Here is an 18,741-nt window from a genome sequence, read left to right on the forward strand (position 1 = left end):
GCCCAGGTAGACTGGGTTGGCTGTTTGCTTTGAATTCAGGGTGTCAATCTGCTTCTGTTCTAATTATATCCATCTTGATGTGTTATTACAATCTCATGAAAACTTCTTTTCATTATGTGAATGGCTATAAATACACACACATGACAAACAGTTGTTATAAATTTTCTGGTTCAGCAAAAAGCAGGCAAGATGCCTCTGCCAACATGTCATGTGGATTTAAAGCTTGGAACCCAGCTTCCGAGGTAGAGTGTGGGGGAAGCACCGCTGCTCAGTCCAACTCTACCATCCACATATTTCAAAGGTTGGGGCACCCATGACTTAGACCAGGGGAAATAACCCATGGGAAAGCTCTTCAAAGGCTAGATCACAGAATTATAGGATCCTAATTCAGGGGGTCATAGATTTCAAACGGGGGGAGATCTCAGAGGTCCCATCCAACCCCTTCACTTTACAGAGGGGGAAACTGAGGCCCACAGGTGTGTCCACAGCTAATGAGTTCTCTGAAGTCTTATAATGGAAAACTTACCGCCTGGAGAATCAGGAGGTCTGCATTCAAACCCTGCCTCTCACACTTAACACCCCATGTTCCCCTTGGATAAGTGATTTCACCTCTGAGATGGCTTTTGAGGTCCCTCCCAGCTCTTAAACTGTGATTCTATAAAATGCCAGATGGAATCTGAATCCAGGTCTGTCTGACTCCAGCTCTTTGGATACTGCTGGCCTTTGTTGGTTTAATTAATGCCGTTTTTCATTTTGTGTTTGTATGCATGCCCAGTGCCCAGGATAAAGCAGGCACTGGATAAAAATGTTTGTTGTACTGAATTGGGAGATTTTTTTTGAAAGTGAATGGCATTCGTGAGTCTGTGGTAAGCTCTTCCCTGGGCATTCTAGGATGGCATATAGCCAGTTTATCAACCTGACATCATTTCTGGTCTCATAACTCATTAAATTCTTCTCTTTTTAAAGTAAAAGATTAGTCACAAGACATTTGCACAGGATGACAAAGAGAGTGGCCCACTTAAAAACACGACTTTGTGTTCAAATGAGTAACTGTGCGTAGTAAGAGAAAAATGACTGGGGGAAAAAGTGGGGGGGGTGTTTCACAGTCATGAATAACGTAGATGTTCGTGGGGCAATTTTCACCCACAGATCCACACTTGAGCATCCAACTCACCCATCCCAAGGCCTCAAGTAAGGATCGTGGAAAATTCTTTGGTTTGCTGGATCAGAGCTAAACCGGCTAAATTACTGGGTGCACCCTGAGTAAGCCGTTTAACAGACAAGGGGTCCTTCCTGAATCCCAGGGCCACCCACCAAAGCTACCATTCAGGTAGAAGGACATGGCTGCTCACACCACCTGGGAGAGACGGGAGTAAATAACACTCCTCCTTCCAGTGAGAAAGACCACCAGCACTACCCTCTGCCTCTGCCATCCCCAGGCTCCAAGGACCATTCTCTGACCCATGACCCATCCTCAGAGCCTCTGGCTCTTGCCACCCACCCCGCCACCACACTCATAGGTTCTCCAGGCCTCATCAACTTCCCTTTTATAGGCCATCCCTGCCAGTGAGAGGATAAGTTCTTTGAAGGAAGGGACCACCATCTTTTCTCTCTACATCCCTAAAGCTTGGCAGAGAGTAAGCCCTTAATAAATACTTTCATTCATTCACTTTCCTCATCTGTAAGATAAGCCAGCTGGAAGCGACAGAAAACATCAGAAAGAGCTCTGGGTTTAGGGTTAGCAGCTGTTGTTCAGTGGTTTCAGCAGTGACTGACTCTCCGTGACCCCATTTGGGATTTTCTTGACAACGATCCTAGAGTAATTTGCTATTTTCTTCTCCAGCTCATTTGACAGATAAGGAAACTGAGGCAAACAGAGTCATACTGCTAGTAAGTGTTCAACGTCATATCTGAACTCAGGTCCTTCCAGACTCCAGGCCCCACATTCTAACCACTGTGCTGCCCAACTGCTCATGCAGTCAGAAGAAATGGGTTAAAATCCCAATTCTGCCACATATTTCTTGGGTGACCTTGGGGAAATCACTTTGTCCCCTTATACCTCAGTTTCCTTCTGTATAAAAATAAACGATTAGACTAGAAGACCTCTGAGCTACCTCCTGGCTCTAAGCCTATGACCTCCTTAGATGACCTTTAGGCTCAGGTTTCATCAGGTGAGAGATATACCAGATGATTCTTTTTTCTTTTTCTAATTTTAAGTATATGAAAGGGAACCATTCCAACTAGGACGGCATTGTACTGGGGGAGAAGAATGATATAAACCTCCCTTTAATTAGGGTTTGTGTTGAGTGGAGCCGCCTGCTCATCACTCTGACTGGGCTTGTGGCCACTTTATCTCAGGGCCAAGCATGGGGACTGCAGCCCCTCTCCTTCTCTCCATATCATCCTGGGGCTAGGGACAGCTAGGTGGTGCAGTGGATAGAGCACCAGTGCAGGAGTCAGGAGGACCTGAGTTCAAATCTCACCTCAGACACTAACTGTGTGACCTTGGGCAAGTCACTTAACCCCAACTGCCTCATCTTGGGTCATCTCCAGTCATCCTGATGAACATCTGGTCACTGGATTCAGATGGCTCTGGATGGCTGTGCTGGTGACCTGCACAGCCCTCCCTCACTCAAAACAAAGTCAAGTGCAAGTTATGTCATCATCTCTCTGATGGCATGGTCTTCTTCAGCCACAAAAGATGAACACACACATACGAAATGGCTTATCAACCACACCATAACAGTTAGGCATTTATAAAGTACTCTGTAAACATGTGGCATATATACTGACTTCTCACAAGGACCAAGCGAGTCCAACCCTAGAGCTGGTGTTGGTGACTTCCCCAGTCTTATAGCCACTGAGTGCTAATGGTAGGATATGAACCCAGATCTTCCTGCCTCCCACGGCTGACCTCTCTGTTGCCTCTGTGAGGTCAGAGGGGCTGCCACAACTGGCTGAAATGGCCAGGTGGCTACACACTCCTGAGCAAAGCTGAGAGTCTGCCCAGGAATCTCAGAAAACAAATAGCAAATCTCACCAAAGACAAATGGGGAGAAGGAAAAAACAAATAAATAAACCTGGCGAACCGTCTAAGAGGGTGTCAAATACACACCTCCACAGCCATCCTGGGGAAAAGAGTCATTTTGTTTTAACTCCTAAGATGATTTCTGAGCAAAGGAAAACCCAGATCTTAGTATGTTCTCTGCCAACTAAATATTTACTAAGAGATTGAGGGTGGAAGGGATTTCTGCCGTGTAGAGACGAGAATTAGGTCTCCTTTTGCTGCATTTCTCTGGTCAGCCCTCGACTTGAGCTTTTACTTTCAGAAGGGAGATGGTGCCTGGGATGGTCTGGGATGGAGGGCCTGGGCTCTACTTGTGACAAGTCAGCTAACCGCCTTGGCCTTAATTTCCTCTTCTGTGAAACGAAAGGGTCGGATCAGATTCCTGCTCTAGACCTAGGATTCTATGAGACAAGGTATGGCCATTTACAGCAGGCGTCATCGGTGGCTCAACACTGGAGATTTGAATCCGACACCCTGATGTTATGGTTTTGAGTTTCAGGATTCAAGCTTCCTCAGCCCACAATGGGGGGGCAGGAACCTTCCATTCTCATATCTGCATCCCTTCTCCCTCCCGCGCCCCGCCCCCGCCCCCCAAGTGCCTAGCACATCTCAGGCCCAAGGCAAGTGCTTGTTAAATGAATGAGGCTTGTTGGGTGAGCAAGCAGTTGATTGGTCCCATGCCCCTAGCCATGGGCTTTTGCTTCCAAACCAGAAAAGGAAGCTCACTGACCTTCTAGTTCCCATCCCCCTCCCTCATTTTACCTAGGCCCAGGAATATTAAAAGTCATCCTGCTCATGGTCACCTAGATAGTAAACGGTGTGCTGGGATTTGAACGCATGTCCCCATTTCAAAGCCAAGGCTCCCATCATGGTACCAGGAGTTGGAAAGCAGTGAAGAGTTGGCCCCCAAAGCAGCAAACTGTGATGGAAATAAATAGAGAAGTCCCTTGGCTCCTAATTTGGAAATCTGGAGAATTTTAAGAGCCCCAGAGGGCTCTTCCCAGAGGGAGGCCCTGAGAAATAGTTTTATTTCACCTCTAGAGATGCAGATGCTTCTATTCTGGTCATAATGTGACCTGGGCTACCTGGGGTCAGTCCATCACCCCAAAGGCTGAAGGTACAATGAGAAAATCCTTGATTCTAAAAGTCTGGTCCAAATCCTGACTCTTTCATTTAACTAGCTCTGTGTGACCTTGGATATGTCCCTTCATCTCTCTCAATGTGCCCCATTTCCTCCTCTGCAAAATGAGAGGATGGATTCAGGCCCTTCTGGCTCTAAATCTATGATCCAACAAAGCCTGTCAAAACAACTCATTACAAGGCCCACTGCAATAAAAGACAGGGTGACCTACCAGAAAGGTGGCTTTCCTACTGGTGATAAGATTCAGACAAATAAAATATATGCATAATTTGCCCAAACCGCTCCAGTGCTGTGCGGTCAACAGATGGCATGTGACAATCCAGATGTAAATAATCCCGGCATTTGGAAACTCATTCCAGTTCTCAGCCTGGCATTCCCCATGCCTCTACCTTTGACCAGAAATCCTATCAACTGCTCAGCAGGGGTCCTAGAACCACATGTGTATTTCACTTTTAAAGGCCCCTCTCTTCACTATCTCCCAAATGTACAAACCTCAAGGTACAGCCTGAGCCACCAGTCCAGGAGGGGAAAAATACAGAACGTGCACATTTAAAGTCCAGCTGTGGTAAAGGCAAATACCCCACCCTGGGATGGCAGAAGCTGTCCAACAAAGCCAACCCCCCCCCCATTCACCTTTTTTTCCACCATTTAAAGCAAGAGGTTTTCCCCCTGCCTTCTATAGTATCTATTTTAGGGCATTACAAGGCTATTTCTAAAGGTCTAGAGTCTCCGTGGTAGCTTGGTACCAACTTAAATGACAGCGAATTGACAAAAGATAAGCCTCTATGTTTGGGAGTATGGTGCCTGCTTGGGCAGACCACATGAGGGAGGAAGGGTGAGGAAGGGGAAATGGAAGAAAGGGGAAGGGAGGAAGGGAAAAGAGGAAAAGGAGAGGAGGAGGAGAAAGAGAAGAGAATGAGGAAAAGAAAAAAGAGGGAGACGAAAGAGGAAGAGAGAGGAGGGAGGAGAAGGAGGGAAGAGGAGAGAGGCCCAAAGACCAAAGGGGTAGATCCAGAGGACAATCTCTAAAAGCCCAGGGAACCCTCTCCAGAGCTGACCTCCGATGGGCTCAGACAGAACACTGAAGCACAAATAAAGGAAATCCCTGAGCCAAATGTTTGCACGTTTCATCCCCCAACTTCCCAACTCCAGCACCCTTCATTAATTGCATCTGAGCCTTCCCACTGACTCCAGTACACACCTGCTTCTACTTTTAAGGACCCAAATCAGGAGCAGACAACTCACAAGGATCCAACCTCTCTGTAAAGACAGGTGTGACAGGAATGATTCCAGCAAAGCTAGGGAGAAACCCACATCCCAGCCCCGTAGGGCAGCAGACCAGTCACTGACCTGGATTTTGCTACTGAACCACAGAATTTGGGGTCACAATCCATTTCCCTTGGAAAGGCAGCAAAACTCAAGACAACTGGCACCTGCTCATCCCCATATCAATGATGCTAAAGGACATGTTCTTTGGTGAAGATGGTGCTGCCTCTAGATCCAGGGGACCTGGGTTCCAGGTCCAGAACTGCAACTTACAGTCAGTGGGACCTTTAACCAAGACACATCCCAAGTCATGAGAAATGAAAGAGGAGGACCAGACAATCTCAAAACCCCAATGATTCCCCTGGCATGAGGCACTTGTATGATCACCAATGATGCCAAAGATAACCTAAAGAAGCTGAAAATAGACTAGAACAAGGAAGAAAGGACAAAAGAGTGGAGAAAATCCCACCAAGGAAGCCATGCTCTTTCAGTGTTCCCTCCCACCCCAAGCCCTGTGCCAGCCCATGCTCACTTGTGCATGGCACAGACTAAGCAAAGAGAAATAAGTTTGCCCTCATTCTCAGTCATCTGGGATTCCCATTAAGACAGCCACACACTTCTTCTTTCAAACCCCACTTAATGGGGTCTCTTCTGATCAACCTGCACTTTCCTTTCAGGCTGGCAAGCAATCCACTCCTTCCTAAGGATCAAGTTCCTGGGTCACAACAATGAATGTCATATCCTTAACTAGAAAGATCTAGGTTTCTTGGGGGCAGAAACAGAGTTAAGAACCTTGGCAAAAGGTGGCAAACAGATTTTATGAGTCATGGTTAGAAGTCAAGTAATAGCCAAGATCCCTTACACATCCAATTTTCACGGCTATTTATCACACAATATAGGGGTGAGGGGAAAAGAATGGACAAGGAAAAAAATCACTAACACTTGCCCCTTATACACACATGTCCTTCCCATTGTGATAGACCTTCACACCTCATCCAGCCCTCTACCTGTGCCATGTTGTGAGCAGCCTGTGCCAACCACCCACTCTACCAACCTGGGCTAACACCATCTGTAGGGGACCTCCACATGTATGTTCCGATTCTCTGCTGAAGTTAACCGCACATCTACAGAATTCCTGGCCAGGGGCACAATTATCTCCACTGGTAACCAAATGAGTGAAAGTAAGCCTAGCCCATTTAATTTAGCTGGTCTGAGACCCAAAGCCACGAATCACCTTCAAATCCCGACATGAAGGAGACAGAGATGGAGACCAAGACACACACACACACACACACACACACAGAATGAGTGTGTGCCCCTCCCTTTTTCTACCACTTTCTCTGGATAGCACTGTAAATAGATCACTAGCCTGGAGTCAGGAGACCCAAGTTCAAATCTGGCTCCAGAAGCTGTGTGACCCTGAGCAAATCACTTAACCCTATTTGCCTCAGTTTCTTCATCTGTCAAATGAGCAGGAGAAGGAAATGGCAAACCACTCCAGTATCTTTGCCAAGAGAACCCCAAACGGGGTCATGAAGAGTCAGTCATGACTGAAACAACTGAACCACAAGAAAATCAGTAACACCATTGCTTCAAGAAATGATGTATGGCTGACCATGTGGATCAACTCACTACTCATGATTCCTAGCATCAAGACCCCCCCTTCCCTGTCACTAGTTCGTGATACATGTGGTCTTCTCCTATGAAAATATAAACTCCTTGAGAGAGTTGACTGACAGTCAATCAACAAATATTTCTGAAGTGCTTACTCTGTGCCCAGCACTGAGAATACAAAGAACGGCAGGAACATGGACCTTGACCTCAAGAAGCGGACATTCTAACGACAACATGCAAGGAACTGCACGTACAAGATGTATGTATACCGAGCAAGCAAAAGGAAACCTCAGAGGGAAAGGGTGGGCGGGAAGGAGAAAAACACAAAAGGCCTCTGGTGGACTATGAGTGGCCTTGATTTTTTATTTCTCTCCCCAAATACAAGAGCCTGACAGAGTAGGTCTTCAGTAAATGCATTTTTCATTCATTCATTCAGTACCTGAAGTATGGATACCTGATAATTACATTCTCCTCATCATCGTCATCATCATCTTCATCTGACATGCTGGCAGCACCTTCACGGATCCAAAGAGCTTTACACAAGCACATGCGCGCACACACACACACACACACACACACACACACACACACAGAGAGAGAGCTGCAAGACATACACTGAATAATCAGCTTCTGCTAGAAGACACTGACTCTTATTTAACAAACAATCCCCTCAAACTCTAACCATCCAAAACCCTCATGTTATCTTCAGCTTTAACCTCTGCCCTGAAGCTGCTAAGAGACACTTGCAAGGTAGAAACAGCAACTGCCTAGGAAGCAGGTGGTTTACCAACAGAGGGAACACGGAGGTTCAATGGATGGAGAGCAGGGCAAGATTGCAGGAGAGATGGAGGGAGGCAGCACTGGGTCCTCAGACAGGGATGTCCTGAATGACATCCTTCAGTCTCAACTGTTCCCTGCACCCATTTCCCCAGAAGGAGACCTATCTGTGAATGGAAGAACTAAATAATAGGGAGGAAAAAGGAGTTTGCCTAACTTTCCAAAACACCACTTTCAACAACTGGCTGAGTTACAATAGTTTCATATCCAAATTCTCATCTGGCTTCCTAAAATCATGTCTACCCCTCACCCCACTCCCAATATTTTTTCCTATTTTTTATTTTTAATTTATTTCTCTTTAATGTGTACACACATTTCCTTAGGCCCTGCACAAAACATCCTCTCTTGTCAGGGGCCTTAGAGGCTATTTATGTTCAACTTCCTTATTTTACAGATGAGAAAACTGAGACCCAGAAAGGCTAAGAAACATACTCAAGCTCAAAGAGCTAGTAGGTTGCAAAGCAGTGTTTTCTTATACTACTTACCCTACCTAGGACCCTACTTTGCCCCCACAACCTCCTTCCTTTCCAATCCATTCATATCTTATCCAGTCCTCAAAGGTCTAACTCAAAACTTCTCCTGAATCTTCCAGAACATACTGATCTTACCCTTCTCTGGATACCTATTACAGGAATTAGAAACAGTTCTGTATTATCTCGTTCTCAAGACAGAAAGAGCACTGGCTCTGGCACCAGAGGCCCCAGGTTCAAATCTTAATTCTGCCACCTACTAATTGTATGACCTTGGTCCAGTCACCTTCCTTGGGTACTGGACTTCGGCAAGGCCTCTCTTTTTTTCTTTTCCCTAGCCTCCAGCTTGCAATAAACACTCCCATACTTGACTCACTGATTGACTGATCCAGGGGAACAAGATTAATGAGCATTTACTACATTGTACACCACATATGTGTAATTCAAATTCAGCCCAACAAGCCTCCCCAGCACAGTGTGGGTAAGTTGTGAAACTGAAGCCACATGAAGGTCTTAAGCATGACATGTGTCCCTGGCTAGCTGGCCACAAGTCATCATTGTGGCGGTGTGTACATCCGCAAAACCGCACTCACAAGGCCCAGGGTTTGAGAGCTGCAAAGGTCCTGGTTCGTTCTAAGGTGGTCACCTCACCTGGGCAGGTGGGGCTTTTTTTGCATTCAAAGGCATTATTAGCTCCCTTGGTTCTTGAAACTGACCCAAACACACACTCTGCTTCCTCTAGCGCACAGCTTGCTCAAAGTGTCCCGCACCAGCCCAAGAGAAAGATAACACGCTCTGGCAGCTGCTGTAAGAGCCCTCGAAAAGACAGAGGGTGGGAAAAGCAACATGGATGCTTCATCCTGAATTTGAGGAAGGACGCAGAGAGTAAAGAGAAGCAGAGGGGCCATAAGAAGGAGCACCTGGTTCAGGCAGAGGGCATGGGCTCAAATCCCACCTATGACGCTTACTACATTAAGGACCCTGAGCAAATCAGTGAACCTCCTTGGGCCCCCCTTCTGGGAAATGATGGGGAAGGCCTTCCAGCTCTGAAATGATAAATAGGTGACAGACAAACACTATGGAGAACTTATGGAAACCACAGTTACCCCAATATTTCCACTCAGAATCGATGGACTCCTATACCTGGATCACTGTCTAAATACACATCTGTAAAAATCATAATGCATTAAGGAGCGGGGGTCTGATCTTACTCACTAAAGAAAATCCCCTCAAAGAGACTCTAAATAAAGGCTGGTTCATTCTTCTCTTGCTCCTAAATGACAGAAGAAATGCTTCTTCCTGATCCAAGGGTATGACACTCAGGAGTGTTGGACAGACACATTCTAACTTCACCAGGCCCCAAGATCGTCCCCTGTTCAAAGTCAGCCTCCAGCTCTGCTCCTTAACTGGCGGCCCAGTTACAAGACTGAACTGTGATCTTGGCTCTCCTCCTGGGCCCTGGCCTTCCAAAGCTGCCAACAAGGCTTTCCTGTGCCTCTTAAAAGAGGGTCCAGCCAATTTTCAGGAAATACAAACATAAACCTCAGGCCAGTTGGTAGATTTCACTCTTAGTTGGATTTGTTTATATCAGCACATCATATTCTTTATTACCAGTTAGAATCACATTTTTTTTCCAAAAGGCAAATGAAAATAAAAATGTTAAGTAAATACAAACCCCCTGGCCAAGCAGCCACTGTGCAGTCACCCCACAAGGCACACCTCTGAATACATTACTGCTCTATAGGGGATTAAGGTGAAAACTTGGCTAAATCCAGACTCATATGCCTGACCTCTCCTCTTTGCCAGTATGTACACAACAACCAAAGCAGTCACAGCCATCTGATTGTGTGGAGTTTCTAAATACAAATTTCTGAAAAGGTTTAGGTCTGGGTTTTGCAATAGCTGGCATTTACAAGATATCTCTAACAGGTCTACTCAAGTCACATCTCAAGAATCTGTTTTTTAATATTCCTCCCCTTAAAAAAATATAATCACTTTTTTCAGCAGGCTTTCCAAAGCATAATATCAAACCTCTGTGTTTGGGGGGAGGGTCCCCCATAATCAGTTCTGCATGCCAAAGTGTTCTGATGATCCACAATAGATACAACAGGAATTACAGGCTTAGCAAGCCACCTTTTCCCTGCTAACAACAAACACTTGGTGAATCTCATTTCTCGCTCCCATGTAGGCTTTTAAATGGCAAACCTCGTTCAAATAACATCTGCTCACACTTTAGCCTCTTGGACACAGCCACAACCAGGGAGATGCCATAGGTTCTGAATGTGGGGGCTGTTGCAAGATGGGGAGACCAAGCATCCTTCTAATCAGGTCCTAAATTAACCAAAGCAAATTAGCACCGAGCAAGCCTCTGAGAGAGAGAAGGGAAAAAATCACAGCTGGGGCAGAAACGTAAGGGTAGCAAGAAGACAACTTCAACTTGGTCTAATACACAATGCATATATATGTATATAGGTGTATATATATACACCTATATACCTATACATATAAAAATACATAACACACAATTTTCCCGGAGTTTACAACTTGTATCTCATAAGCCAAGTACAGCATGGACTGGCCATTTCAAACAATCCTGTTTTGTTTATTGAAAACACACAAACTGTCAATATCCTAATTAGCCTCCAGGGCCCTCCCTGGACCCCGATATGTGTGAGGAGATACAAGGGGCAAAGGGCAAACATCCAGTGTAAGCACAACCACTTGTAACCAGCTCTTGCAAGTCCTGCTCAGAGCCAGCCACAGAAAGCAACGGCAGCATGTTCTCTCCTATCTGGAGACACTCGGTATTTCAAAGCAAGGAAGTGAAAGAGAGAGGTCACACTCTATAGCAACCTCCTACCTTGGCAAAAATTAAAAGCCATAGCTAGAATCATTCTAATCCCTGGTGAACCCCGGGGCCCTAGTGACAAGAGACACCAGTTCCAAAACAGCATGGATTCCAGAGTCAAAAATTGGGGCGGGGGGTGTCATCAATGTGTGTGATTTTTGTTTTAGACAGACTGTATCACATAACCAATATCAGACTCTGACGTACTCCCCCCCCAAAAAACAAAATTCCAGTAAGGAGACATAACCCTGAGAGGCCAAGTCTTCATTCTTATTTATTTAAAATACTTAATATAGACACAGAGACACATACACACAAGCAATGTTCAAGCAATCCTACCAGTAATTTTAACCTGGACAGGCACTGTGTGGATAGCTAAAGCTGTCATTAACAAAGGTTCTCTCTTACACAGATGTGCCCCAAACCACACACAAGATCAGCCAAAAAACCAAAAGGGAAAGAAGGAAAAGTTTCCTTTTGCATCCTGAAACCATGGCTCAGGCAAAACACAAGGTTACCACCGACTCATGCCCCTGGTTTTGTCCTCAAGAAAGCCAAAAACCAAACCCACTCTGCTGATTCTCTCTCTATGTGGGCTGTGTGTGTTAAAAACATTTTTCCTACTGCTTGCTCCCAAAGGCGGGGGGGACCGCGGAGGGTGAAATTTACAAAGGCCAATATCCCAGCTCTCTCTCAGCTCCGTCCTGGCAAAGAGAGTTTCCCCCTGACCCCTGGACCCCACCTCCCCAGCAGCCCCCCTCCTCCCCAGGAGAAGCTAGTCTAGCTGCTGGAAACTGTGCATTTGGTAAGGCACCCTGCAGGTGCTCAGAGAATAAAGACACACACACAGACACACACACACACATATACACACATACACACACACAAAGCCAAGCACTTGGGGAGAAAAGGAAAGAAAAGAGAAGGAAAGGGGCAGGGACAATTGGGTGACAAGCCCTTCAGATGTCAGCAAGGGTTTTTATCCCGTCTCCCCCTTCAGTCCTGTCCGCCCAAGCTGCCTCTTGTCTGTCTCTCTCTTTCCTGTCTGTGTGTCTGGCTCGCGTTACACTTAACCCTTTCCAAAAGGGATCCCTATATAGAAGAAAGGATCTCTCTCTCTCTCTCTCTCTCTCTCTCTCTCTCTCTCTCTCTCTCTCTCTCTCTCTCCTCTCTCCATATATATATGTATGTCTATATACATACATATACACACTCCCCTCCCCTCTCTTCCTCTCCTCTCACTCTATCCCCCCTCCCTCTTTTCTCCCAGCCAGGAAGAAAACGCCCCCCTCCCTATTACCACCTCACCAAAAAGGGGGTGGGGGAGGAAACCATGTGAATCCCACCGCTCCCCAGTCCTGGGGACACACAAGCAAGGAATATCTTCCCGTAATATCCATGTTTCCACATAAAACACACACACACACACACACACACTGAGCCGTCCACCAGAGCCCAAAATCAACCAAAGAGACTTAAAGCAGCCAAGGAGCCATGATTGGGGAGGGAGAGGAGGGCGACGAGAGAGGCTAGGAGAGGGGTGCATTGTTGCGATCGCGAACCCCCTTCCTTCGCCCATCTGCCAGGGGGTGTGGGGGGCGGAGGCAGAGAGAGGGGGGACAAGGCAGGGGAGGGAGGGGGAGGGAGGCCAGGCACGATTCCTGCTCTCCTCCAGTGTGTGTCTCTCTCTCTCCTCGCGCCCCCGGCTCTCCCCCCTCCCCAACAATGAGCCGGCAGGACCCGGCGCCCCGGGAGCACCCCGGGAGCGAAGCGGGGGGCCGGTCCCCCCCTTACCTCCAGCGCTTCGAAAGTGACAAAGCTGGTCACGGCGAAGCCATCGATGATGTCCTCCTCGGCCGACGTGGACTCCCGGCGCTTCCTCCGCGGGGGCCGGGGCCGGGACGGCGGCGCCGAGGCGGGGGGCTTCCCATTGTCTTCCTTCTCCGAGCCCGACGACGAGGCGACGGACGGCGGCGGCGGCGGCGGCGGCGGCGGCGCCCGGGTCCGGCTCGGAGCCCCCGCGCCGCCGCCCCCTCCCCCGGCCCCGGCCCCGGCCCCGGCCGCCCCCAAGCCGGCGGCCCTGGAGCGCCGCTCCCGATCGCGCTGGGACCGAGACCTGCGCTTCTTGCGGAGCCCGAGGCAGCGAGCGGGGCCATCCATGGCTGGAGTCCGAGTCCTCCTCCTCCTCCTCCTCCTCCTCCGCGTCCTCGCCTCCCTCCCGGGCACCAACCACCGCCGCCGGAGGGGGAGCAGGCGCGGGCCCCCTCCCTCCCTGCGCCCGCACCCCACCCCCGGGGGAGGGGAGCCTCCGAGACCGAGGAGAGGGAGAGAAAGGAGAGGGGGCAGGGGAGGAGGAGGAGGGAGCCGGAGGAGCGAGCAGCGAGGCTGCAAGTGGGATTCCACCCGAGGCGAGATTCCTCCCCGCAAAGTAATGGCTGCACACCCGGGTCTGCTCTGGAGAGAGGGGGCGATCAATCAGAGCGGAGCGGGGGGCGCGGGGGCTCCCTCCCCGCTCCCATGCTCCGCCCCCCTTCGCAGAAAGGGCCCCCCGAAAACGCGGGGGGAGGGACCGAGCAGCGGCAACTTCCCCCGCCGGTCAGCGGCCGCCCCGGGCCGGCGCACCTCGGAGAAAACTCCCGGGCTCCCCGAGGCTGCAGCCCCGCGACCCCCGGGGGGCGGACCCGGGCGGGCGCGGGGAAGGAAGGGGAGACGGCGCCCCCCGCCCCCTGCTGCGGAGCGCCGGATAAACGGTCAGCCCTCAGCCCAAGGAGGAGGGGAGACGGGGCGAGGGGAGCGGGAGGAGGAGGAGGAGGAGGAGGAGGCTGAGCCGCCGCCTCGCACAGCGCTGCCCTCCCTGCTGCTCACGGCCCGGGCCGCCGGGGCTGCGGAGCCAGGCGGGCGCGCGAGGGTGCACAGCGGGTCCGCCAGCCCGGCCCCTGCCCCATCCCCTGCCGCCGCCGCCGCCGCCGCCGCCGCCGCCTCCCGGCCCGGCCTCGCCTGCTCGCCCCCTCTGCTCGCTCTGCTCGCTCGCTCGCCGCCCGCCCGCCCTGCTCGGAGCGCGCGCGCGCGCACCCCTCCCTCCCTCGTTCCCCTCCCTCCCCTCCCCCTCCGCTCCCGGCCCTGGCCCGGGCTGGATCACGTGGGTGACTCCCAGCTCCCCCCCACACCCCTCCCACCCCCGGTTGTAGAGTGTGTAGCGAGCACCAGGCTGGGGGCTGGCCGTGCCTGCGAGCCGAGGGCATGCGCGCTGGGGCGGCCGGGCCTGCGCAGTGGGGGCGGGGCGTGGGGGGGGGGCGGCCGCCGCGCTCTGCGCCCCCCGCGGCGGGGCCGGGCCGGGCCGGGCACGGGCGCCGGGCGCAGCCTGGAGAGCGGCCCCGCGTGCCCGCCCGCCCCCGCGCGGCGCGCTCCTGCTCCCGCAACTTTGCTGCCGGCTGGCTCCGCGCGCGCTCCGGGCACGGCCGAGGACACCCACCCCACCCGCTCCCGCGCTCACCCGCGCCCCCACCGAGTCCTCCCGGGGGCGCGCCCCCACTCCCACCCGGAGCCCGCGGGGCGGGAGAGCCTGCCCGGGCGCGGTCGTGGGGAGGGATGGAGAGGGGAGCCCGGACACGGAGGGAACGACGAGGGGATGCGTGGGGAAGCGCGCGCGCTGGCCCGGCCGGAGGCGAGAGGAACTCAAAACTTTTCTCCTCTCCGCGCGTGGAGAAAACCACTCGCCCCTGGGCGGGTGCCGGGGCCGCCCACGTCGGACTTCTGCCCGGGATAGCGGGCAGGAGGAGGAGGCACGCGAGTGGGGCGTGGGCGCGACACAGCGCCCCGCAACCCGACCTGCGCTCCGCGCCGCCGCTGCCTGGGGGTGCCCCGGGGCCGCGCTCCGCCCGCCGCCCCCTCGGGTCTCCCCGGGCTCGTCCCCGGGGGGCGGGCCACGCCACGTGCGGAGCCCGTCGGACCAGCCCGGAGCCGGGCCCGCACACTCGCCCGGGGCTCCCCTGGCGGGATCCCGCTCCTCTTCCCGCCTCCGGGCTCCCCCCTCCCCCGCCCGCCTCCAATGGATACAATGTTTCAATAAAGCAGGACCCGAATCAATAAACAGACAGCGACCGCTTCTCTGCGGAAACCGCTCGCTCCCGACGGCCGTCCGGGCAGGGCTGGGATGCCCGGCTCAGCCCGAGAGCCGGCGGAGCTCGCCTCTCCCTCTGCCCTGGAATGTCCTTCTGGGGCTCTCTCTCACCCCGAGTCTAAACCATAAAAGCCAAGGGAAGGGGCGGTGGATCGTGGGTCTCTCTCTGTGTGTCTGCCTCTCTCCTCTTTTAGCTTTTTCTTACTTAGGGTCAAAGACTGGAATAATTTCAGATTCTCCACCAGATTCCCCTAGTCCCCCCCCCCCCACACACACACCCTTTTTTAATCGATGATAACCAGGATTCTTCTCATATTCACCAAAAGAGCAGGAGGCACTGGAAAGGGCAGAGGACCTGAGTTCACATCTCACCTCTAACACTACCTCTGTGCCCTTGGATCACCTAACCTCCCTGAGCCTCAGTTCCCACTTCTGTAAAACGAGGGAGCTGGAGTAGATGGCTTCTGAGATCCTTTCCAATTCTAGAGCTATAAACCTAAAGCATCAGTCTTTTATCTTGAAAGAAGCCCCAGGAAGATGCTTAGTTCTTAGCCCTTCCCCTCTCCTCTCCTCCCCTCCTTTCTCCTCCCCTCCATTCACACACTTCTCTTTTGTAGGTCCCTAACCTAGATTTCATGGGGTCAGAAGCTCCTGGTGATAGAGGAAGGGACTTGAACCCGTTTCTTCTGAAGGAGTCCAGGGCAGCTATCTTTCCTCTTGGCCATCTCACCTGTCTGGCCCTAGCACACCCCCAAGGTGGAGGGAAGTGTCACTCATTTCCAAGGAACTGTGTTTTGGACCACTCCATGGATGGGATGTACACCGCATTTACTGGGAACACGGTGCCAGCTGCCAGAGATATCACAACCTGCCCCTGGCATAATTTCCCAATACAGTACCTCAGGACAGATTGTACCTCTATAACTCCTAGGACAGTCATTAGTGGCTGCTGTAATCTGCCCCTGGGTTACAGGATGGTACTTAACAGAGGCCAGTTTCTGCATCTTCTAGAGCAGACTGTACCAACCAGTGGTTCAAGGAAGGCACTCCCCTAACCCTGCCTTTTTTTTTAAAGGGTTGTTAGGACAGGTGCTTTGGGACATTTTGGCTGCCCTAGAGACTAGAGGAGTCCAAGGCCAACTTCAAACAGGTTCTCCTTTAAAAATCCCTTTTCAGCAATGTGGGGGAGGAGGAAAGAGAGGAACTTGGAGGGAGGAGTGCGATTTGCAAATATAATAAAAAGGTCTTTTATTAGTGACTTTCCAAAGTTGCCCCCTGGCAGTCTTGTCAGTAAAAAATAGTGTCTGGCTGTCGGAAAGGGAAAGGGAGCACGGGTCGGCTTAGGGACACTGCAGGAACCTTGCCTGCAGCGAGAGTAATTTGTAAATGCATTTTGGGATAATGTTTAAATGAATTTTTTTTCCAGGGTCTGTGAATAATGCTCAGTGGAATTGGTAATATCCTGTGGGTCAAATGGGTTCCTTTGGTGCCTTCGACCAGAGAGGGATAATTGTTCATGGATGTGTCTTCCAGGTTTGCTCACAAACATTCTCAGGGGCTTGACTGTGGAACAAATTGTTTTGTTTTGTCTCTCCCAGGGGCTGTTCCCAGAGAAATCAAACTGGTATGCAGGTATCCATGTATGACCTCTATGCTTTTTTGTTGTGGCTGCATCCTTTGGAAAGGGAAATAAGATTTCTTGGAAGCTCAGATACAGCCCGTTGATTTAGGAGCACTCTGGCTTTCTCCACAGGCAGAACTCAAAAGAAAAGGCTTCTCTTTGGTTAAAAGAGGCTTTAACTTGGAAGGACAGTTGGAGCAAAACCACAGTTCATATCCACAAGGTTTAGGTGAAATCTTGACACAAATGATTATACTTAATAAAAACTAATGCTTTTTAAAAAAAAAAAAAGCTTTCAAGTGACTGTTTGTGTAGTGGCTTTGCAGGAATAGGCCTCTCAAGTGATTCTGAAATACACAAAGGATAAAAATCTTCCAGCCCTGCTCAGGGGTAAAGTACTTGACCCCCAAAGTGTCTTTCCAGTTTTGCCATCTTTATATTCCAATTGATAATTAATAAATTAATTAATAAATTATATCTTGGACGTTTCATCTGGACTAGCTTGAAAAAAGCTTTTGTGTCTGTCCGCCTGAACTCTGAGCCTTCTCACAGACAGCGATTTTGGTTCCAGACCTCCTAAATTACTAAATTTTTATATCTCTTTGTCTCAGCTGTTATTCTCTGCCAACAGTGTGATTATTAAAGCATCTTTCTTGATATTACATACTGGTATATGAGATGTGAATTTAATTTATTAGGAAAATTGATTTTTAACTCAAAGCAGCTAGGGTTTATGTTTTTGTAGTTTATAACTTTAAGTCTTTGTGGGTGTGGGTGGGTGTGTATGTGTGTATGAAGAGGGAGAGAGAGAGAGAGAGAGAGAGAGAGAGAGGGAGGGAGGGAGAGAGACTCACCAGCGACCAGAGCAGAGCTTGAAGCAGGTTAACCAATGCACCACACCATTGTTTCCAACTGAATAGATAAGAAGATGATGAAAAGAACTTGGCTTTTCCTTCTTAACCTCCATACATCGTTTTTAATAAAAAATATTCCTGGGGAGAAATCCTGATCAGTTCCATTAACTTTCAGGTAGCCCATCAGCAATCACCCATCATTGCTATTCCACACTAATTGTCACCTGCTGTTTTCATCTTTTCTCCCATCACAAGTTGTTTTTCAAGGTGCGGTTTTAATGTTCTTTTTTTTTTTTTTTAAGAGGGATGTAGGGTTCAATTTGCTAAATGTTACACTGCCTTCCATAATATCATACATTATAAACTTCATCTTCTCGGCAGGTGCTTCCTAATGAAAGGTACATTCAGCAACTGTGGCTTTTCAGGGCCAACCACGTGAAGCCCATGTAACAGTGCTGACATACTGAAAGATTTGGAGGGGAAAGGGCGGTACAGACAGAACCAGGGAGCTTCTGTTATCCCCAGATCCAAATGTTCTGTCTACATGATTTCAAACTTGAAAACTCCCTTGGCAATAATGTAAAGAGAGACCAGGGACTTGGGGAAAATATCATCACAATGGAGGGAACTTCAGATAACATTTTTTTAAACTGACAAGTGACCAAACTCACTACTCCCTATAGAATAATGATGGGAAGTTCCATTCTTCTCCCTTATTTGATACTCTGTTTCACTTTGATTGTGGCTTTTTTTAAATTTGAAGATCATATGTTTTTATAAAGTACTTTACAAGAGAAGATTAAGATATAAAGTCATACAACATCCTACTTGGAGAGTCACAGAATGTCAGAGTGGGAAGGGCCCTCCAAGGCTAGCTAGTTTAGCCTACGTCTGAACAACTGG

General features: G+C 50.0%; 1 protein-coding gene across 3 annotated transcripts in view; it reads right to left on the reverse strand.

The window, feature by feature from the left end:
- Positions 1-13,497, reverse strand: part of AUTS2 (activator of transcription and developmental regulator AUTS2) — a 1,242,623-nt gene extending 1,229,126 nt beyond the window's left edge. For all 3 annotated transcript variants that reach the window (XM_072640120.1, XM_072640119.1, XM_072640118.1), the window contains exon 1: positions 13,038-13,497. In XM_072640120.1, the coding sequence (XP_072496221.1) occupies positions 13,038-13,403 (366 nt within the window). In that variant the 5' untranslated portion in view covers positions 13,404-13,497. The remainder of the gene's footprint in view (positions 1-13,037) is intronic.
- Positions 13,498-18,741: the final 5,244 nt, after the last annotated feature.

Source organism: Notamacropus eugenii, chromosome 2 (assembly GCF_028372415.1).
Source record: "Notamacropus eugenii isolate mMacEug1 chromosome 2, mMacEug1.pri_v2, whole genome shotgun sequence".
NCBI classification, from domain to species: domain Eukaryota; kingdom Metazoa; phylum Chordata; class Mammalia; order Diprotodontia; family Macropodidae; genus Notamacropus; species Notamacropus eugenii.